The 24042-nt window shown below is 39.0% G+C and overlaps 1 protein-coding gene across 9 annotated transcripts in view; it reads right to left on the bottom strand.

Moving 5' to 3' along the window:
- PIEZO2 (piezo-type mechanosensitive ion channel component 2) overlaps positions 1-24042 on the bottom strand; it is a 431477-nt gene that overhangs the window by 123145 nt on the left and 284290 nt on the right. For all 9 annotated transcript variants that reach the window (XM_012725841.1, XM_012725836.1, XM_012725834.1 and 6 more), the window contains exon 8: positions 458-620. In XM_012725841.1, the coding sequence (XP_012581295.1) occupies positions 458-620 (163 nt within the window). The remainder of the gene's footprint in view (positions 1-457; positions 621-24042) is intronic.

Below are 24042 nucleotides of genomic sequence, written 5' to 3'. Positions count from 1 at the left end.
GCTGAGGGGAGCAGCGGGCGGGTCAGGAGAGGTCTGCCACGCCATGTGGATCTCCTCCAGGGCAGGCGGGGATTGAACTCATGCGGAAGTGGCTTTGGCTTCTTAGTGCAGTGCTTTAACCCGCTGCGCCACCAGGGAGGGCCCAATTCTGAGTTTTTTTTAATGGATTGAATAAGATAATATATGTGAAGAGTTGAGCTTAGGACCCAGCACTTTGTAAACTGAGTCTCACACCTTCTTACCTCCTCCTGTTCTTAGAGTGTGTGAAAAGAAAAACTGTCTTTGCTGTGTTGGTAATTGTATCCGCTTACTACTTTTTTTGCAGAATCAAAACACTATAAGCTGCTGTGGTTATTTTGGAGTATGGTATTGACGGGTGAGTGCTTATTAGCAATGTGCCATTCGTCCTGCAGGGGGGTTTCAGGTTACTGGCAGGTAAGACCAGTTTAATCCTTACCAGGGGCTCCTGCAGCCAGATGCGAATCAGTGTGGCCAGTGTGTAGTACATCACCAGAAGAAGGATGGGGTTGGCGTGGTGATACCACGACAGGTCTGGGTTTGCTACGATCTTCCAAGTGCTGGAACAGTCTGTTCGAATTACTGATTTGATACCAAACAACCTAATTAAAAACAAAGAGAATATTAAAATACAAACACTATATGTCCCTAACAATGACTAAAACATATTGGAGAGACATTAAAACATATTAGCTGATTAATACATCCATGATCTATTCCTAGATTAACCCATTTTATTACAGATACTTCATGACTTTTCTGTATATACACACAATATAGGTTTCCGTGTGGTAGTATGTATAAAGTTGATACCAACACCAGTCAGATGATGTTTATATTGATTTTACAACCTAATACTAAATCCTTGTATACCTTTCAGAACTTTGTTTTATTTGTCTATCAGCCCTATTAAATCCCTGCATTTTCGAAATGTCAGTTGTGCAGTAACATGTAACTAAGCATAAACGTGAGTTTTGGCAGGATTATCATTAGCTATTCAGTAAATGTTATTATTCAGTTGGGCAAATACTGAAATTGAACACAATTCTATAAAGCAGGCATAAAAGTCTGATATTGCATACTAGAGATTTTGCATAATATATTTTTTTGTTCTTCACAGTAGGAAGAAAAAAATCCAGCTAACAAGAATTAGGTTCCACTTAGAATGGTGGGACACTTTGAACATAGCTTTGTGATTCTAGATTAAACTATTAGTTTCTTTTATAGAGAACACAGGATCATTTAGATTTGCAATCACAGCTAGATAGTCCTTGGATTCACCCAACAGTTGAGTTTGAACTACCAAATCCTTCATCTTCTCCCCATACTTGGTACCTCAGCAATTGTCATTTCAAAAATACTTGCTTTGCTTTACAGAAAGACAGAGCTCCCATAGCTGCTTGTAGATGGAAACACCCCTTACTAAAACAGATTTTGCACATTTCCACTAAGGAATTGGTCTTATGTATGAACTAACATACACAGGTCGATGTTCAGAATGACATGATTTTTTTCTACAGAGCTATACAAATACTGTAAAACTCTGTCCTCTCTCTATATAGAAATAATTCTTAAAAATATGGAATGTTTTTACTTGAAATGTCACATCTTTTCTAGCACTGTACTTCTAATTAAAGTATTACATAGATTTCTGGTATGCATCATTGTAAATCAACTTACAATACATTAAGTTACATCTGCATATACTTCATTAAGTTCACTACTAAAAGTCTAATTCCACCTTTTGCCCTCACCACCAGTCCCTTTTACCAGATTTATCCTTCTCCTTTTCCTCCTGGTAAACACTAATTTGTCTCTTTTTATTTACTTAACTTTTACTGTGGCCCTTCTATAATCAAGTAGTACTTCCTGACATTGACAATATAAAGAAAGGAAACATCACGGGCCTGACCTCCTGGACTCACCACCAGTCTAACTACAACAGCAGCATATGTTGGTTTGGTGTGAGCAAGGTGTTCTGGAAGGCTTTCTGTCTGTGGATGTTTGGGACATGTGCTGGGCAGGGGTGTCAGGAAGAATGCTGGATCTTAGAGAGTAAAAAAAGGTCAGAAGAGTAATAAGGAGAAGAAAGGGATATCCTGAATGATTGGTTGGCAGGTTGACGGATTGGCCTGATGTGAAAAGTAGGAAATAACGCATAGTCAGAGCAAATACTCTGTTTCCTTACAGATGCATCACTGAATGCAATAAATTTCATTCTATCTTGATGATTACCACACAACTGCTAGTATATTTAAATGGTCTTAGGCCAAATGAATTCAACAAAAATAGCCACATTTTAAAGATTCAACAGTCATTAAAAGTACTTTAAAATGGCCCTCCTTGGTTGCGTGATGGGTTAGGACGCAGCACTGTAAGCTAGCTGCCTCTGCTTCAGTGCGAGTTGATCCCCACCCAAGAGGTGACCCACATGGTGTGGAAGACCTCTCCTGAGCCGTCCGCTGCTCCCCTCAGCAGTGTACTTCATTGATCTGCCTGTTCTGTTCCCCACTTTGTCTCTGGTGAAGACTCTCACTGACCCCGCACTTCTAGCCTATACCCCAGTTTTGTGTGCACTAATAAATAAATCTTAAAAAAAATTTTTTTAACAAGTACTTTAAAAAAAATTTGTTTGCCTGGAAAAAAAAAATTGCATTTCCATTTAATGCTTATTTAGAAGCAGAAAGGTAAAGCTTTTGTTTTCTATGCCTTTGGAATATTCCTTGGTCTCCAGACCCAGTTCTGGCAATAGTGGAGCACACATATATTTGGCAGGTGACTCACTATCTTTAAATGTTTAGTTTCTTATGAAATCTAATTGATAGAGGGGTGGGGAGATGTTATAAGCATGTGGACAGTGAAAGGAAATCTTTGAGAAGCTCTTATGCTAAATGCCAAGATTTTTGTCAACTCAGTTTCTCAGAGGATGGCTGTCTCTGATTGATAGTCAGGTCCCAGGAGACACAGCAGACCCTTGGGCACACACTACTGCTTTTCCACCTGTCTGCCTCACAGTGCCCTCTAACGTCAGCATCTCTGTCCACAGAAAGGTCTACATCTTCTCTTCTTGGACAACTACCATACTGACGGGGGCCTCCAGTTTTTTCCTTTATATTATGACCCTTGCCAGAGTTACCCTCAGAAACCTGAGTATGGTACCTCCTTTTTTCTGTTTCCTATTCTCTACCCCCTGAAGAATAACCCCAAATACCAGAGAAAGTTTTTCCTTGCCTACAACAACCTGCTCTTACATTTCTTTTTCAGATACCACGAACTGGAGCATGTTGGATTCTTTGGGGTTTACATAAACTTTAAAATCCCTTTGGTCTTGCTACTTCTTGTTTTACCAGACTTCTTTCCAGATAGCTGTTCTAGGGTCACTAAATCAAGGATTGGGAGTACATTTACTACGTGGGCTTTGCCCATTCCAGGTAATGCAAATCCAAGGTATTTGCATTGAATTGGTAGGGCATAGACTTGCTCATATCTCTCAGGCCAATTTCAGTCCTATCCCTAACTGCACCCCATAATACATCCATATTAATATAATCCTTCCAGATATGTTCAACCATCCCCCATTACTATAGGGGTCACTCAGGATACCAGCCGTCTGGGAAGGCATGATTCTATTACTGCCAGAATGTATTGGCCGAACACTTATGATAATTTATAACAATAGGCTTCTGTTGTAAACATCAGTTCATCTTCATTCTTTCTTTCAGTCCTGATACTTTTCATAGTTAATGTCAACTCTTAGTCTAAAGCCAATTTCCACATTCTTAATTCAGGCTTCTTTTCATCTTCATTTCTATTGGACATTCTTGACATCATTAAGGCTCAGTTCCAACGTCACCACTCTGGGAAAACTTCTATGATTTCTCCTGATTGAAATCAATTTGTCCAGCCCTCTGCATCCACAACAATTGAATTTGTAGTCATATGTAAGCATATATGCTTATTTCTCTGTTTAATTTGATTCTATTTCCATCAAAAAAAAAAAAAAAAGGGTACATATTGCCTTTTAAAAAATCAGTTAATTTGACCCTCCCTGGTGGTGCAGCGGGTTAAAGCACAGCACTAAGAAGCTAAAGCCACTTCCGCTTGAGTTCGATTCCTGCCTCCCCCGGAGGTGACCACATGGCGTGGCAGACCTCTCCTGACCCCCCACTACTCCACTCAGCAGTGTACTTCATCGATCTGCCTGTTCTGCTCCCCACTCTGTCTCTGGTGAAGCCTCTCGCCACCCCTGAGCCTCTGGCCTGTACCCCAGTTCTGTATGTACAAATAAATAAAAAAAAAATCAGTTAAAAAAATCAGTTAATTCATTTGTTTTTCTTTATTAAGGTGATACTGGTTTACGACACTGTACATGATTTAGGGAAATAGTTTCACACCTCTTCTCATCTTGTCTTGAAGGTAGGGCCTAGTATTAGCAGATTTAAAGGTAATCACATTTAATTGAAGTAAAAGACTAAGTTAAGCCATTAAGTTACAGTAAATGGCCGTGGCTATGATAATGAATAAGGAATGGCAAAGTCACTGCTTTTGAAAGAGAAAAAAAGGAAGAAGGGGTAGAAAGGAGCTATAGCTCACCAAAGGATTCTAGAAATTTTAGGGATACATGTAGTGCTGTGGTCTGGATCCCATCATCCTGGATTTTAGTGCTCTTGCTTTGGGAGCACCACAAAGTATTGCAAGGTCAGTGTAATTCATCAGAGTCCTGCTTGGATCACATACAGCAGATATCATTTTTGTGGTTTACCATTACTGATATGAATCTCAAACTTTACCATCTGGATGGATCAATGCATAAAATGTCTATAGTTAAGAAATAACATTTCCAGGCCCTCCCTGATGGCTTACTGAGTTAAAACACAGCACTGCGAGGCTAGCCTGCACCAATTTGATTACTGGCCAGGGGGGTAACCCACATGGTGTGGCAGAACTCCCCTGACCCACCGGCTACTCCCCTCAGCAGTGTACTTCACCAATCTGCCTGTTCTGCTCCCTACTCCATCTCTGGTGGATTCTCTCACTGCCCCTCCACCTTTGGCCTGTACCCCCATTCTGTATGCATAATTAAATAAATCTTAAAAAAAGAAAATGAGGGCCCTCCCTGGTGGTGCAGCGGGTTAAAGCACTGCACAGCATGGAGAAGCTAAAGCCACTTCAGCATGAGTTCGATTCCCGCCTGCCCCGGAGGTGACCACATGGTACAGCAGACCTCTCCTGACCCGCCCACTGCTCCCCTCAGCAGTGTACTTCATCCATCTGCCTGTTCTGCTCCCCACTCTGTCTCTGGTGAAGCCTCTTGCCACCCCTGAGCCTCTGGCCTGTAACCCAGTTCTGTATATATAAATAAATCTTTTAAAAAAAAAAGAAAAAGAAATAACCTTTCTAAACCCGAGAAATTAAATGTATAATTAAGAAACAATAAGCAATTCAAATATCCAATAGGAACAAAATAGGGAGTAACCTGAATGATTCCCTCAAGATCCTACAATAACATTTTCACTGGGTTCCTATTTATTTCACATCTTTTGATTAGAGGATGTTACAGCTCGAGGAACACTCTCTCATCACATTACTTGGGTTGTTCTTCCTCTGCAGGACCAATTGTATGGCCCACCTAGCTCTGTGGCTCCATTGATTCCTTCTAGATGTTTTGCCTTCATGAGACACTTACTTTGCTTTTTTTTTAATTTTTCTCCTTCCAAAGCACTCATAACATCTGACAACATATGGTGATTATGAACTGGCAGGCTATTTGTTTCTATTCACACATGTTGGCACCTGTTTGAAGGGTCACCTCAGACCACATCTGCTTGGCCTAAAGTCATGCAGAAATCCAGCTATTTGCAAAAAATAGGTAATACTGAATGTAAACCACACTTAAAACATTTTTTAACAGTTCCACAATACACAGAGAATAAACTTTATCATCTTAAAATTGTAAGTGTACATTGCAGTGCTATAACTACTTTCACATTTTTGTGCAAAAGCTCTGGAGCTGCCCCACAGGGCGCAGCAGACCACTCCTATCTCTCCCACTGCTCCCCTCAGCAGTGTACTTCATCAGTCAGCCTGTTCTGCTCCCCACTCAGTCTCTGGTGAATCCTCCACCACCCTGGCACTTCTGGCCTGGACCCCAGTTCTGTATGCATAAATAACTAAATCTTTAAGAAAGCAAGAAATGACTAAGTTCCCTCAAGGTTGACCATGTGTGTGTCTCCTCTGGTGGTGCTCACGCGGAGCCGGTTTCTGGACCTGAGTCTGGGTCTTGGATTCCCCCCCTGCCCTTCTCCTCTCTTCGTGGTTTCCTTCTTTTGGCTGATAATAGCCTCTAGAATTCTGATAGGGCCTTTGGCTTTCACTAAATGGTAAATCCTCAGCACCCAGATGTTATTTTTGTAAAAGTGCCACCTGGGTCTCCCATGTAGTGGGCTAGTGTGGCTGTTTCTCCTTGCTTCATGGCAGCAAAACAGACCCTAGTTTTCTTACTACAGGCCCAAATTTGGCCCTTTTCTTATTCCTTCTCTTTGCTCTTTGCCCTTTTCGTTTGAATTCTGTATCACTTCTGCTATGAACCCTCACAGGTAACACAACACTTACAAGGTTCACAAAAGAACTGCTCTCAGAACTGCCACAGTATGATCACATCAGCCATCCTGAGAACAGGACATGAAAAACTTACACCGTTTTCCTGTAAGTTCAATTACACGTTTTGTAGCAATCAGAGATTCAAACTATTATATCCTTGCAAGTGTACAAAATCACATACTCCTTTCTCTGGTTTGTGCATAAAACTTCAATTCTAATTTAGATTAGGTAGCTAACATTTTGAGGGATTTCTTGATGCACTGAGTTGAATAAAGCCTGTAACCTCTTTTGAATATTTTTTTAAAGATTTATTTATTTATGCATACAGAGCTGGGGTACAGGCCAGAGGTGCAGGGGTGGTGAGAGGATTCACCAGAGACTGAGTGGGGAGCAGTACAGGCTGACTGATGAAGTACACTGCTGGGGGGAGCAGCGGGTGGGTCAGGAGAGGTCTGCCGCCATGTGGATCACCTCCTGGGTGGGGTTTGAACTCATGCTGAAGTGGCTTTAGCTTCTTTGTCCTGGGCTTTAACCTGCTGCGCCACCAGGGAGGGCCCTCTTTTGAATATTTTAATTATTTTTTGGACATGTCATAAGGAACAAAACCTTTCTGGTCAAAATCTGTCTGATGTAGAAAGTAAAAACAAAAGAAAAATCAAATCTTATGAGTTGGTTACTAGGCACACAGCTTTTATAAGCAAAAGACAGAATAAAGGTATAAACTATTGCTACCTCAAGGTCAGTATAGCCATGAACCAATGTGGAAAAACTCAAATAACATGACAGTTTTACTTAATAGAAAGTCATACATGTCACTGAATTTTAAAGTTTAATACTTTAAGACTGGATGTTGAAGTATTGTTTGATAACTCCCTCCCGCCTAAAAGTTTGTGAATAATAGACGTATTTCCCTAAAGTTATATTTTAAATTGTAAGAGGTTTTTTTTTCCATTAACAAAAGGACAGTAAATTTAATCAGAATGAGAAATTGAGCTGCTGCTGTGTTGTAGTCTATTTTTTTGTTTTTAGGATTTATTTGTTCATACATATAGAACTTGGGTACAGGCCAGAGGTAAGGGGGATGAGAGGATTTAGCAGAGACAGAGCGGGGAGCAGAACAGGCAGATCGACAAAGTACACTGCTGAGGGGAGCAGTGGGCGGGTCAGGAGAGGTCTGCTGCCCCATGTGGGTCACCTCCCTGGATGGGGATTGAACTTGTGCTGCTATGGCTTCAGAGAGCTTCACAGGGCTGTGCTTTAACCTGTTGTGCCAACACAGAGGGCCCAGGAATCTCTATTTTAATAGAACAGTTGGTGATTTTGGTACATTGTGACTGTTCAACTAAAAGATTGACGTTTTGCTTCCATGGTTTCTGAAATGATTTTGGAAAAAAACTGTGACCTGGAGGTAAAACATACATAGAATAGTTGTAGGGGCATCATGGAATAATGAGGGTGTGTGTGAGAAGCTGATTCCTGGAGAGGACCCCGGTGTCAATTGTGCAGTTAAGAATACCGGGTCTCCTCACTCCCCAAATTCTTATCACCCATATTGTCATCACACTTAACATGGTAATTTTGTGGGCCCTCCCTGATGGTCCAATGGGTTAGGACGCAGCACTCAAGCTGGCCACAGCTGCTTCAGTGCCAGTTTGATCCCTGGGCTGGAGGTGACCCACACGGTGCCGCAGACCTCTGTTGACATGCCTGCTGCTCCCCTTAGCAGTGTACTTCATTGATCTGCCTGTTCTGCTCCCTACTCTGTCTCTGGTGAATCCTCTCACCACATCTGCATCTCTAGTCTATACACCAATCTGTTTGCATAAATAAATCTTAAAAAAAATTATAATTTTTCTATGACAATTTTGAGTCACATGTTCAGAAAATCCCCAGCATTCACAGTAGGAGCATCATAGATGTGCCAGAGCCCCACACCTCTTAGATACTAAGAGCTCCCTTAGTATCCAAGGTTTAAAGTTTCTTCTCCTCTCTTTTGGTGCATCTTGTATCCTGTCCTCTGTCCTGGCAGATGCTCTATGTTGTACTCTTGAGTTCAATGCTGAAGTTAACAAGAGAAATGTAGGTGTGCACAGGTGTGGTCATTTGGCATGAACACCAATGGGGGCTCCTTCAGACTGGCCTTTTTTGGTTCACAGTTCAGTCCCTTCCTTTCATCCCCACTTCTCAGATGAACTGGTCAGCATGCACTCTCACTGCTCCCAGCAGGGCTAACTCAGTCCCTCTCACAGCTGTTCTCCTCTCAATTGAACTTAAGAGAAACCCCTTTCCCCCCATAAAAAAGCACTCCCTGGCATCTATAATAGTCCTTTTCCACCACGGTTTGCTATAGCACACTTGTCTACATGGTAGTCTCTATTCTTTTAATACTTATTTTTCCTCTCTGGTCTCAACTAAGGGGTGCAAGCTAAAGAGATCGGGTACAGGCCAGCTCTTTTCCCAGATGGAAAAATTCTGAACTGGACTTGCATGAAGCTCTATCAGCAGCAGCAAATGTTGTCTCCAAACAAATCAGTAACTTCCAAAAAAACAACAGAGTTTGAGGGGCTAAAACTCCCAGTTTCCAGAAGATAAGGCTGAAAGATAAATAAATAGGGTAAATTTTAACAATGCTTCTTGTTTTCCTCTTTACATAGGCAACATCAAATAGATACATCAAATGTACACCCCCCGGACTATCTCTGTGAAAATCCTTGAAAATGTAAAATGTTTTCCTTGCAGATAGTCTAAAATTCTCATTGTGATCCTGAGAATTCAGACAGATTTCCAGAAGCATCTGCCCCAGGGCTCAAGTTTTCAGTCTTAATTCTTTAATAAATGTACTTTTGCTTGCTCAACTTATATAAGTCAATAGTGGTCACTTACTATTTGCACCTGAAGTTACATCACACACCTTATTTCATGTGAAGGGTACAAATAGCTGCAGCATCAAGAACTCACCTCAGTAATCCCTAAACTTCTCTTAAGAAGTTTGACACGGTATGCTTCTTTGGGTCACACACACAATGTAATTCAACATTTCTCTAAGTGGGAAGCTTACATCACTTAGAGAAGGTGTGGACACCCCATTCCCCCATTCCAGCTCCAGGAACTCTTGTTCTTTTGTCTCAGAGCTCAGGGGAAGTGTGAGAAACTTGCCCTGTGGTCCACAAATCAGTTATTTATTATTTTTTTAAGATTTATTTATTTAGTCATACACAGAAGGGGTACAGGCGAGAGGTACAGTGAGAGGATTTAACAGAGACATTGGGGAGCAAACAGGCAAATCCATGAAGCAAACTGCTGAGGGGAGCAATAGGCAAGGCAGGAGAGGTCTGCTGCGCCATGTGGATCACCTCCGGATCTGGGGGTCAAACTCGCTCTGAAGGGGCTGCGGTTAGCTTGCAATGCTTTGTCCTAACCAGTTGGGAGGGCCCGAATCAGTTATTCTTACACCACTAAAGTTTGAAAATCACAGATCAGCTCAGCGGCAAAGCCTTGGAAAAAGTTCTGAAAAGACCTGGAAAAATTCTCCTTAGACACACAACACTTAGAATTTCTAGCTGCTCCTTAGAATTGAAAGGAAGGGGCTGCTTATTCAGAGAGGACTTCTGTGTGAGACATGGACTGGGAGAAGCCGTGTAGGAATTTTCCTTATTTATCAAGGCTGTCACAGAGCTGCAACTCATAAGTTTGTGCTACTGCTGTGCTAATTTTAGAGATGAGGGAATCTGCTCAGAGAGCCAGAGTAAATTCAGCTCCTGGTAAGTGTCTGAGCAACACTCAATCTATACCAAGTTGATCAAATGAAGAGGGGAAAGGTACTTTGTTTTCTTCAGTAAGAAAGCCAGTAAATGTTTTATAATATATGTTGAATGAGTGAAGAGAAACAGAGAGGAATTATCTTGGGACACTAAAACTAATTCCACTGATTCCTTCAAGCCAGGTGTAGGATCAGTGAAGAGGCTCAGGCTTTTGTGCTGCTGGTCTCAGTGGCTTTCACTTGTGACTTGAATGTAGGAGGTGCTTGGGAGCGTGGGCATGGGGTACACATGCCTGATGGTGGACAGGTGGAGTGTGGGGTGACGGGCAGCAGAGGCTGGTGCAGTGGCTGTGACACGGAGAATGGCTATGAGAGTCAGGATCACGAGCTGACACCAGAGAGAGAGGGCCCAGAGTGTAAAGATTCACCAGGGGCTAGGAGGCCTGACAGCCCCTGGGGTCAGTCCAGGTACTTAGGCCCCCTGCCTGCCCTGCACCTGGTCGCCTCATTACAAATGGTGCAAAAGATCATTAGAAAGCCAGAAAAAGGGCTCCCCCTGGTGGAGCAATGGTTTGGGACAACGCAGCACTGCAAGTGAGCTGCAGTCGCTTCATTGTGAGTTCGATCCCTGGCCCCAGAGGTGACCCACATGGTGCGGCAGACTCCTCCTGTCTTGCCCACTGCTCCCCTCAGCAGTGCACTTCATCAGTCAGCCTGTTCTGCTCCCCACTCTGTCTCTGGTGAGGCCTCTCACTGCCCCTGCACTTCTGTATGCATAAATAAATCAATCTTTAAAAAAAAAAAAGTCTGAAAAAGTCACTGAGGTCTCAAGAACTCTCCTTGCCCATTCTCCTTGGCTATTGCTGGCACTACAACAGGATGAAGGTGGTCTCGCTTGTTCTCACTGAGGCAGAGTGGCAACTGTTGCTCTGCTTGACCGGGGCATGGTGACACATGGGATACAGTGGCATAAGGGTGGTGGAGATTGAAGAAGCGGCTCTTTATTTATTTATATATATATATATAATATAATAGTTTATTTTTACATCATTTTGTACATTTTTTTCATCTCAATTGTAATCCCTGTGGGTTTCCCATCGCCGAATCACCCATGTGCCATCACCATAGTCCCGTGCACTTCCCCCCCTCCCCGTTTTTAATCCCATTCCCCACTCCACCCCATAAAATGTCTCTGGTATATGACTGTTCATTATTCTTATTATTTTCTCGCCTGGTCCATTATACTCCTGCTATGAGAGAAACCATCCGGTATTTTTCTTTCTCTTTCTGGCTTATCTCACTAAGCATGATCTTTTCCAGCTCCATCCAAGTTGCTGCAAAAGACATGTGTTTCATTTTTGGTTGCTGAGTAATATTCCATTGTATATATGTACCACATCTTTTTAATCCAGTCATCTACTTTTGGGCATTTGGGCTGCTTCCATGTTGCGGCTCTTTATTTTTAATTAAAATTGGTTTTAAAGTTGTATTTTTGAGGTAATGTTGATTTAAATCACTGTATATGTCTTGGGAGTCTAGTTTCACAGGTTGTATGTTTTTTCCCCTCATCTGTCACCAAAACCCCAGTAACCCTCCATTACACACCCCCCTTGTTTCCACTCCATCACATCCCCTTCTGGTAGCCTTAGTCATAGTCCAGTGTGCTTTTCCCCTCCTGTTTCAACCTTTCCCTCCCCTCCTTGATGCCTCAGGTCCTGGTCAGCTTTCAAGATCTGCCTTTTTCTGACCTTTTGTTTGGTTTTTCTGTAGTCCACATATATAAGTGAAACCATTTGTAATTATCTTTCTCCTTCTGACTTATTTCCCTTATCATATTCCCTTCCAGCATCATGGGTGTTGCTGCAAATGACAAGCATTTATGCTTTTTATCACTGAGCAATATTCCATTGTGCATATACGCCACAACTTGCCCATCTATCTTCGAGCATTTAGAAAGTGACTCTTTAAGAACAGATGAGAGATTCAAGAACATTTATCAGTGTTGGAGCAGCCAGAGGATTTGGGAAAGGTGTGAATATGGAATATGGTCCTGAGACAATGGGATTGCTTTCTTTCTCTGCACACTCTCTTCCCAGGCACTTTGCAACCTGCTGTGGCACCTGCAGACTCTCCTCTCCAGATGGATTCATCTGTTTGTTTTTATTTTTTAAGATTTATTTTATTTATTTTATGCAAGATCTGGGGAGTAGGCTAGAGGTGTGGGGGATGAGTGAGAGGATCCACCAGAGACAAAGTGGGGAGAAGAACAGGTGGATCTATGGAAATACTGCTGAGGGGAGCAGAGGGCCAGACAGGAGAGGTCTGCTGCACCTTATGGGTCAGCTCCCTGGCTGGGGATGGGCCTCATGCTGTAGTAGCTACTGAAAGATTCATGGTGCTGAAACTTAACCCCTTGAAACTATGAGACAGGCCCCTTATGTCACCAGGGAGCCCACTCACCTCGGGTCTATTTTGGGACCACTACTGGGTCCTACCCCCAGACCACCTGAAATCTCTCTTGTAGGGTTGAGGATGGCAGATGGTGCAGAAGCTCCCCAGTGTGTTGAAAACTATTGTCAGCCCACTGATTACACTACTTTGTTGCCTCATTTGAGTAGATTACCTAGGACTGTGTTGATTGTAAGGGTGTACCAATTCTCCGGTACAAATTGTACACAATAAAGGCATCACCTATTAGAGGCTTTAAGGGCCTGTCTCATAGTTTCAATCTTTTTCATCTTCAGGCTTAAAATAAGGTCCTAGTGAATTTATGTCCCTAGTGAGACTAGTCCTTCTTTTCCCTCACCTTCAGGCCAAGCTGCTCTCTCTACTCAGTGTGCAGTTTCTGGACTCTGCTTAAAGAATATATCTGCCAGTCCTTTGTTTGGAAAACTCATTAGTTTACTCTATCCCTAAAACAAAAGCTCCTTTGTAAACACATGTGTAGCCTGGCTAACATTCCTCTCTAATCCTTGTTTTCAGTACTTTTGTACCGAGTGTATCACCTCTGTGTGATAGCAAAGCATTGCAGGGAAGTGATTCAGAATGGGGTCTTCACACTTGATTTCAAGTATGATGGTGTGATTTGGGGTGAATCACTCCACTTATTAATATCCCAGTTTTTATAAATTAAAAGTGTGTGGGGGTAATAATAAAAACTACTTTCCTGAGTCCTTGGGAGGATTAAGTGAATGAATTAGCACTTGACAACAGTAAATATTATTAAACCTCAACTATTTTAATTATTGACTCAGCTCTATTATTAAAATAGATGTTTGATTTTTCTTCTTTAAGGAGCCACAGAATCTCCTGGAAGATTAGAACATAGTGACTGAATCCTGAGAGAGTCAGGCACTTCATGTCCACAGCCTGTTACAATAGATCAGTGAGGCCATGTCATAGGTATTATTCAACCAATTGTAGGATTAAGATGCCAAAATCCAAGATCTTAAATAGCAGAAAATACAATAAACAGAAACCCAGGCCTGTGTGAATTATGAAATCCTCCAGGCCTTCTGATAAAGGCAAAATCCCTGCAATGCCAAAAGGAGACTATTCCTTCTCTTTTAAGAAAGAAGCATGTCTCCTTCCCTCACACCCACCTCTCCTTCACGTTACAAGAGCGTTATCACTGAATTTGCTCAGTGGAAACATACATCACGACTCAGAGCTCTTTGGGAAAGAGCTGGAAGACACAGGATGAGCCTTAGACATTCCAAATTGACGATATTGAACACAAAGATGCTGATGAGTGTTTACTGTTGAATATAAAACAGATCTTTGTAATAAGATTGAGAAGTTTTAAGATATCTCTTCTACATATTTCCAGCATTTTAATACAATTGTTTCATTAACAAATGCCCATGCTATTATATTGGCAATATGTCCTGTGACAAAACCTAACCACAGGCCAAAGCTAACTTCCTAACCAAGATCTTACCTCAATCATTTACAAATAATCCAAATAATTCTCAATACAAGCCAAATTTACTAGCGATGTCTTAGCAATATTCCATTACAAAGGCTGAATGGTAGTTTTTATATTAACTTCCTTTGTGAAAAAGTGTCTGCATTTTCTGATACTGTGATTAATGTCATTTTTAGAAACTTACATAAGCAAGTAAAAATAAACCAATGTCAAGTAATCTTCCAATTTCTTCCTATTAGAATGTAAAAGAAAGCTCTAACTTTGTAAACATTCCATGAGATTCTTTCTCCTGGTTACTGGGTTACACTAACAAATTCCCACAAAATTCAGTAAAACATCTTTCAGTCAAATTTAGTTAATCCCTGGAATGACTCTTCTGATCTCTGAATTTAAAAGTTCTGAGTTATATTAACTTTTCCACTTTGACTGCTTTTTAAGGGAATTTAAAATACTAGCTTTGAATCATGAGCAATCAAGCTGCTTCCCTATCAGCAAACAATCTGAAGGTACTGCGGTGACTCACTCAAGCCCACTTACTACCTTGAAGAAAAAGCCTAGAATCAGACAGAAGAGCACTTGGAAGCTGTGGTCAATCCCCTGATGACTGCATTACTTTGTGCTCATAATTAGGCTGTGGTACTGAGGTGCATGATACAATGCATATAAATCATTACCACGGAGTGCGGTGTATTAAAGGTTCTCTAGAAACCGTGGCTGCTGCTATCACTATCACTGTGAAGTGTAACAGGAACTTAGTTTATACCAAGAACACAGCTATTTTTTAATACCTCATTCTTGTTAGCTCATATGAGTAGGTAAGTGTCCATTTTAAGATGGAAAAGAGCCACAATCCCTCATTCTTCTGGAGTCACAATATTTGTACAGGTTAGGAGAGTTTGGAGGATAAGTTGGAGGAAGGATTGAAAACTCTACTAGATTATGTTGTTAATATTAGGTCTTTTATAAGTATAAAGTTATGTATTTCCACTTGGTTATGCTATCAAATAAGGAATAGGGACAGAGAACACACCCATCATTATACATTACTTTTTGCAGAATATACAGTCTTCTGTTTTGCATAGTTACATGCTTATACACTTGAACTATGTGTCTTAGTTTCATATATTAGAAGAAATGTGCTTTATAGAGAAGTGAGCCACAACTACTTTCTAAGCCAAAGAAGAATGTAGATGAGGCAAGTGTGTTGTATAATATTGTTTTGGACATTCACAGACCACAGACATCAATGTTTGGAATCAAGGCCACAAAAGCATTGTCTTCAAGAGCTTTGTTCCTTTATGATTGTCTAAGTCTAGAAAGGAGAGAGTTTGTGGATTCAATGATGCTTAAGTAAAAAAAGGAAATCCTCCCTAAGGGAATAAGCAGGATCCCTGGGGTGATCTTTTCAAACTATATCCATACATTTCTGCTCTCAAACTTACCCCCAGTATTCTGATTCCCCTGCAGAATGTTTAGCAGCCTTGGATTACTGGGATAAAGAGGTGCCAGAGTACATTCCAAGGGAGATCTGTTCTTGAGAATGTTAGGACAGCAAAGAAACTGGAGAACCACTGTAGATGTTGTTAGAATCTCTTCTGACATAGAATCCAAAATTTTAGGGTGCACTCAATTTAAGTAAAGGCCTAAAATCTAACTGCTGGAAGGAGAAAACAGGTTTAGTTTTTTGTGAATAAACAAGAGTAAGGACTCACTGTCAAAAAGGCAAGGGAAGCCAGGTGTCTATAGAAAGTGATATTTCAACCCTTGTTAGAAATATGCTCCATGTTAGATATGTCTTTACTGGAACAAAATGGAATCTGTCAGTGATAGAATCTTTCCAGCAAGATTCTTCCTCCTCTTTATGGCATCCCACCACATAAATATAATGCTGCTTTGTACACATGGGCTTTTACTACTTTAATTTCCAACTTCCTTATCCCTCTTGCATTGCATCATAGCACAGCCAATGTTTGACCACCTTTTTTTCATTAGTGTCTTACTTGTGCTTTAAACACATGTCTATGCCAACACCATAGACACTTTTTGAGTGTGTGTGGAAATCTGACAGGTTTTAACTACGTCGTATTTTAGGCTTGGAAAAACTTTGCATTGAGTCTCCTGGGCTCTGCATCACATCTTTGAAGTCTTTTTTTGGCACATATGTGTCTTAACTGCTTGCCAATTTGTTGTAATTGGGCTTTATTCTACATGTGCAGAACACTGTCTTCTAAACTGTTCAGAGAACAATTCAATTTTATACCAGGTCATATATGTGCTATTTAGAATTGTGTTTGTTGATGGGTAAGTTTACGCCATTTGATTTTTTTTTTCCTATCTAGTTACTCTTCTCTGACGTCACATCGAGGGCTAATAACAGAGTGTTTGTATTCTGAAAATTTTAAAATAGGGTCTCTTTTCTTTGCCTGAACACACTTCAACTCTGAGAGAAATGTAAGAAAAATGTTTGGACTAGGACTTGCAGGACTTAAATTGGTTATCCAAGCTCCTTCTTCTATTATGGTAAGAAAACTCATAAACTGAAACCTTATGTGTTGGGCAGCATAAAGTAAGAAGTAGTAGATGTAGAGCCTCCCTGGTGGCCTTGGGGTTAAGTCTTGGCACTATCATGGTTATGGCCTGTGTTCAACCCCTGGCCAGAGAGCCAACCCATATATGGCGCAGCAGACCTCTCCTTGACTTGCCAACTGCTCCCTTCAGTAGTGTATTTTATCAAATCTCCCTTCTCTGTTCCCCACTTCATCTTGATGAATCCTTTCACCTCCTCCTAGGTTCCCCATCACTCACACTTCTGGACTACAACCCAGTTCTTCCCTGCAAAATAAATTAAAAAAAAAAGAAAAAGAAAAAGAAAGAACTAATAGATGCAGGTACTTCCATTACATGTGACTAGTACTTTAGTTAAGCAACTATTATGTGAACATAGATTTAAATAACTCAATTTAATTGATGCTTATAATTAATAAGCATACAGTTACAAAGTGAGAAAAACCAACACCAAGTAAGCTGTTACTCTAATGAATCAGGCCCAACTCTTAGATATATGCTATTGTTTCCATTATGCATAGATACTCTTTGAGGCACAAATGACTGAAAGATAGTAAGTGTTGAGTTTTAAAAATACAGGTCTGCTGACTTCAAATCACTATACTAACTTTCTTTTCAATGTAGTATCTTTTCAAATACCCTAAAAGAATCAGGAAACTCAAAGGAAAATGATTTATTTATTAATTCATTCATTTAGTAATTAATTAAGTCAGATGAGTCCTGTACTGAAGTTAGGCAGCTAAATATGATGTTACTCCTGTCATTAAAGCATACTCTATTTTAGAGGGAATATGACTTTAATACTGTGGAATGTTTTTAGGAAGTTAGCTTTACCCTGTTTGCCAATTATGAAGATAATTGTATAGCTTTTTCTCCTGTAAAATTGTTTGGGGAGTGGAGAGAGATAATGAAGACTCATCTTGCTTCTGTCTGAGCAAAGAGCGGCAAGAGTTCATCCTGAAGGGCAAAGGGTTTCTTATTAACTACACAAGAGCCACCTCATTTCTCAGGAGAGTAAGCACTTGTTTACTTTTGTATTTTAATTCATAAGAGTCATTTTAAAGAGTAATCTACAAATTATTGACCAATGAGTTTCATATTTAGTTCCAGAAATGTCAGAGAAATCTAAGGAAGAATTCTGGGAAACCCACTGGTTGAGGAGTGTTGTACCAGATGGAGCAGTACATCTTTTGCAAGAAGCATGACATCTAAACTAAAGTTACTTGAAGAAGAAACATAATATCTACAATAGAAAAGGAAATAATTGGTAGAAACCGAGCTAAAAGTCAGCTTTTATTTCAAGACCATTTCTGTATTTTCTGGGATATAATCCTAAATTTTTAAGGTTCATGTCACAAATAATAGCCATAACTTTGCATAAAATAGTCCCAAAATATGAAAAAAAAAACAAAAAGTACAAATTGAATGGATCATTTTTAGGAATTAGTTTTTTAAAACACATACACGTATGTCAGTGTATAACATGCTCCATGGAAATATAGCTTAAAGCAGTGTTAAGGAAAGACAAAGTTATCTTTGTGAAAATAAACTCTACTTCCATCTATAATTACTTAGTATGAAACTTACCATTTTTACTAAAATAAAATTTTATTTATGCTTGCTGTCATAGAAAATCAATTAATAATGTACACTCATGTTATTTGCATTAGTGTCAGATGGGATTAAAAGATTTTGAAAGGTAAAATATTAGTCTACTGGATAAATTAACTATTACCAAACCAAACAAATCATGGAAATGATGTTAGAGCTGTTCCTTCTTTTTATTGAAGGTAGCAGGTATCAGGAAGATGACCACAACATTTTTTTCACCATTATTAATTTTATGTATAATTTCTTCCACATTTTTAAGGGAAATCAGTGTTTTGAATAACAGGAGGGAGAAGGGATCTCACTCAATGACACTAAAATACATAAAGTTTGTAAACAAACACATAAAATAATTGACTTTTATATTGAAGATAATTTCTCAGAAAAAAAATGTGATGGAGGCCCTCCCTGGTGGTGCATTGGGTTAAAGCACAGCACAAAGAAGCTTAAGCCACTTCTACATGAGTTCCATTCCCGCCTGCCCCAGAGGAGATCCACATGGCATGGCAGACCTCGCCTGACCCGCCCTCTGCTCCCCTCAGCAGTGTACTTCATCAGTATGCCTGTTCTGCTCTCCATTCTGTCTCTGATGAATCCTCTCACACTCTGCATCTGGCCTGTACCCCAGTTCTGTACAAATAAATAAATAAATCTTTAAAAAAATGTGATGGAAAATTATTTAATCTATTACATCACTTTCAAAGGTATTCTACATAAATAGATAAAATATACTATCTGAAATAGGCCATGGTTGTCACTGTGCCAGAAACTTCCTACCAAGTGTCAAATCCTCCAGGGCAGTCAGTAAAATGAGAAAACAAAAACAAAAACAAAAGCAAAAACAAAAACATACAGTTCTCCTACCCAGTGAGTTTTCACATTATGTTCAAATCATTATCTGACTCATTCCCATTAGCAATGACACAGCTAGACTAGTTAAATGTAAAGTATGCAGAAAGCTGCAGATAACTTGTAGAGAAAAGGCTACTTCATGTTATTCAGTATTGGCTATGATTATAGAGGAAGAGATACACAATATGAATTTGTCATTGGTGCCAATAATACACAGAGTTTTGTTTCTGGTCAATATAAGTAATGAGTATTGAATTTACTTTCTTGTCTGGCACAACTGAACATATATGAAATAATGGCTTGCTAGACACTCTATATAAGGCAATAAAGGATAGAAATGAAAGAAAAACAGGTAATTATAAGGCTGACTAAGCTTAGTACATTGACAAAGTTTACAACATTGGAATTCTCTCCCTTGATGCTAAGAAAGGAAACCCTGGAAATGTCTGACAAATTCTCTGAGTTGAAAATGTGTAGCATATAGTTGGGGACAGTTTATGAAAGAAGTATAATATGGAAGTGGATTAATATTAATTAATTGCATCTATGAGATCCTAAGGCAATTAATTTACTAAAACAGAGATCGGATTGTAAATCACCAAAATGGCAAAATGAAATTATATAAGTTTTAATTTATACTGAAAAAGAACAAAGAGAAGAGAAATGAGGAAATTGAAAAGAAACAGAGATAATAGATCTCAACAATATATTCTTATTGCATGTATATGCTCTAAATACCCCCAGTTAAAAAGCAGAGATTGGATGTCAAAGAGATTGATAGTATAGAAAGCACCAGGAGTCTGTCTCCCTATCTAGACTACAATTTTATTGACATAAACTGTCTGAAAAAACTATTTTGATACTCTGGATTCTACTTGACAGTTTGAAGCTTCCAAGTGAAAGTTTATCTGGTAAATTATAATTTAATATTGGTCAATTGTGGTCTTCATTTTGGAGGCAGCTAACCACCCATCAATTACCAGGTCTATGATATTCAGCAATGGCAGTGTAACTCACCTAGTAAATAGGATCGGCAATAAAGAACATATCTTCCAAATATTCATGTTGGTATTTGAACTGTAAATTGCTGTCACTGAAATGCAGGCACAGAGACTGGTCAGCATTGTTTCAACTTCCACCAACTAAAACAGCTTCTTGGGAATTTAAAATAGTTACACCTGAATTTTCTGGACATTCTAGAACAACCATGTGTGCTGGGGGAAATTTACAGAGTTACTATACATGCTCAGGAAAAGATGTAGAGTCAGAAAATACCAGAAGACCAAAGACTAGAAACATCTTAAACTGATCCCCAGACAAAGACATACTAAATTATACACAACAACACAAAAATATCCCAGCAAACCCTGAGCTTTGGAATCTAGAGCTAAAATATTTGATAAGTGTATATTCCCAGGTTTCCAAATCAAACTGCAAGTTGTATGAAAAAACAAATAGTATGACCTATATAAAGGAACAAAATTAATCAACAGAAAAAATATCTGAGTAAAAAGAGACCTGAATTTATTACAAGAGACTGAGAAGATATCTAAATTTCTAGCAAATAAAAAACAGAGAAATTTTGGACAGAAAGTACAAAAACAAATAAATGGATTCAAAAATAGATGTCAGCAGACAGAAAAAGAAATCAGTGAACTTAGAGATAGGACAATTGAAGTTATCAAGAATGAAAAGTAACTACAAAGAATGAAGAAAATGAGTAGAGTCTATGGGTTGTATGAGTAGGGTCAGGTGGTCCAAAAACACACTGTGAGAACACCAGAAGAGAAAGAGAAAAAGGAAGAGAGAATATTTCAATAAATAGCTGAAAAACTAATGAAAGATAGCTTCCAATTGTAATGGAAGAAAAGTCATATATATCAACAAGTTTATAATCTAAAAAAACCCCATACTGAGCCATATTATAATCAAATTTTTTAAAGATTAAAAAAAATGGAAGCAGCAAAAGAGAAGTCTCTTTACATATACAAAGTATCCTTATTAAAATTATAAGTTCTTATCAGATATGTTGCAGGTCAGAAGGAAACGAGTTGATATGCTTTTCATATAAAAGCTATCCTTAATAATACTATAAGTTCTTATCAGATATGTTGCAGGCCAGAAGGAAATGAGTTGATATATTCAGTGTTATAAAAAGACACTTTAAGGCCCCCCCTAATGGCGCAATGGTCTAAAGAACCACATTATGAAGCTCTCCCAAGCCACTGCAACATGAGTTAAATTCCCAGTCAGGGAGCTGACTCACATGGCATGGCAGACCTCTCCTGACCCTCCTGTTGCTCCCATCAGCAGCATATTTCAGTAGATCTGCCTGTTCTATTCCCCATTCTGTCTCTGCTGAATCCTCTTACCCGACAACACCTCTGGTCTGTACCCAGTCCTGTAAGCATAAATAAATAAAACTTTAAAAAAAAAAATCACATTCCCCAGAGGAGATAAAGAATGCTGGGAAAAGTAATGAAAACAGACCAGATTAAATGGAAGAAAGAATCTGCACTCTCGAACACACAGAAACAAAGAGAATTAAAACAGAAAAAGAAAGGAAGTAAAAAGGAAAAGGAATGAAGAAACACTTCAAGAGCTATCTGATACCATGTGGAAAGGACATATCAGACTTATAGGTATCCCAGAAGATGAAGAAAAAAGCCAAGGAGTCGAGAAAAATATTCACAGAGATAATAGAAGAGAACTTCCATAATATGAAGAAAGAGATGAAAGTAGACATCCAAGAAGCAAGAAGAACTCCAAGCTACCATGATGAGAGGAGAAAAAAAAAACAACAAGACATATTATAATAAAACTTCCAAGAATACAAGACCAGAAAAATAATGAGAATGACAAGAGGAAAGAAACAAATAACCTACAAAGGGAAACCGATCCGGATGACATCAGACTTCTCCGAAGAAACACTACAGGCCAGGAGAGAGTAGAGGGACATACTCGACAAATGCCAAAGCATCAAATGCCAACCAAGAAGATTCTACCTTGCAAAGCTCTCCTTCCTCTACGAAGAAAGAATAAGGACATTCCCAGACAAACAGAAACTCCACAATTTCGTCATGACTAAACCCCCACTCCAAAAACTACTACAAAAGCCCTCAAACCAAATCCAACAGAAAAATGAGCAAGAACAGTTCAAAACAAGGAATAAAAAGACAAAAGGACCAAAAAAAAAAAAAAAGGCAAATATAGGTATCAGTATATCAGTTTTATCTCTAAATATAAATGGATTAAACTCATCAATAAAAAGACACAGAGTTGCAAGATGAATTTAAAAATAGAACCCAATGTTCTGCTGTCTAGAAAAAAACACATCTGACTACAAACGATAAAAACATATTGAAAATAAAAGTATGGAAAACAATCATACAAGCAAATGGACCAAAAAAGAAGGCAGGAACAGCTATACTTATATCAGATCAAATAGACTTCAAACTAAAAAAGGGTAAAAGAGACACAGAAGGCCGCTACATTATGATTAAGGGGACAATACAACAAGAAAACATAACAATCATCAACATCTATGCACCAAATGAAGGAGCACCAAAATATATCAGGAAGCTACTGTCATCTATGAAAACGTATATCAGAGAAAATACATACATAGTAGGATACTTCAATACGCCACTCTCCGCAATGGGCAGATAAACAAGACAAAAAATAAGTAAAGACACTAAAGCTCTGAACAAGGACATGGACAACATGGGTCTCACAGACATCTATAGAATACTGCACCCCAAAAAATCTGAGTACACAGTTTTTGCAAATCCACATGAATCATTTTCTAGGATTTACCACATACTGGGTCACAATATAAATATCAATAGATACACTAAGATAAAAATAATACCAACTATTTTCTCTGACGATGAAGGAAACAAACTAGAAATAAACCATGTGAAGAAGGCAATAAGCTCACCTACCATGTGGACAACTGAATCCCACACTAGTGCAGGACCATTGGATCAATGAGGAGATCAAAGAAGAATTAAAAAATACCTTGAGAAGAACAATGATTACACAACTCTACAAAACATATGGGACCCATTAAAACAGTTATAAGAGGAAAATGTATAGCAATACAGGTTCACATAAAGAAGCAAGAAATAACTCAAAGAAACAACCTAATCACCCACCTAGAGAATTGGGGAAAAAGAAAAACAAAATAACCTAAAAGCCAGTAGAAGACAGAAAATAATAAAAGTCAAATCAGAAATAAATGAAATGGAAGTTAGGAAAACAGTCCAAAAAATCAATGAAAACAAAAGTTGGTTATTTGAAAAAATAAACAAGATAAATAGGACACTAGCCAGTCTCACAAAGAAATAACAAGAGAAAGCACAAATAAATAGAATATTCATAAATGAAAGAGGAGAAATCACAACAGATCTAGTAGAAATCAAAAGAATAATCAGAGAATACTATGAACAACTATATACAAACAAGTTCAACAATATAGCAGAAATGGACAAATTCCTACAACTCTACAACCACCAAAAGCTAGATAAAGAAGAACTAGAACAAATAAACAGGCTAATTACAAGCAAGAAACCTGAAGAAGTATTCAAAACCCTCCACAAAAATAAAAGCCCAGGACCAGATGGATTTACAAATGAATATTACAGAATGTTCAGAAAAGAACTAGTGCCTACTCTACATAGACTAGGCTAATCCAAAAAGTCAAAAAAAA

Source organism: Condylura cristata, unplaced genomic scaffold (genome assembly GCF_000260355.1).
Source record: "Condylura cristata isolate star-nosed mole 26May11 unplaced genomic scaffold, ConCri1.0 scaffold00016, whole genome shotgun sequence".
NCBI lineage: Eukaryota > Metazoa > Chordata > Mammalia > Eulipotyphla > Talpidae > Condylura > Condylura cristata.
The sequence above is the reverse complement of the archived record's forward strand: the minus strand, read 5'-3'. Positions and strand labels throughout refer to the sequence as shown.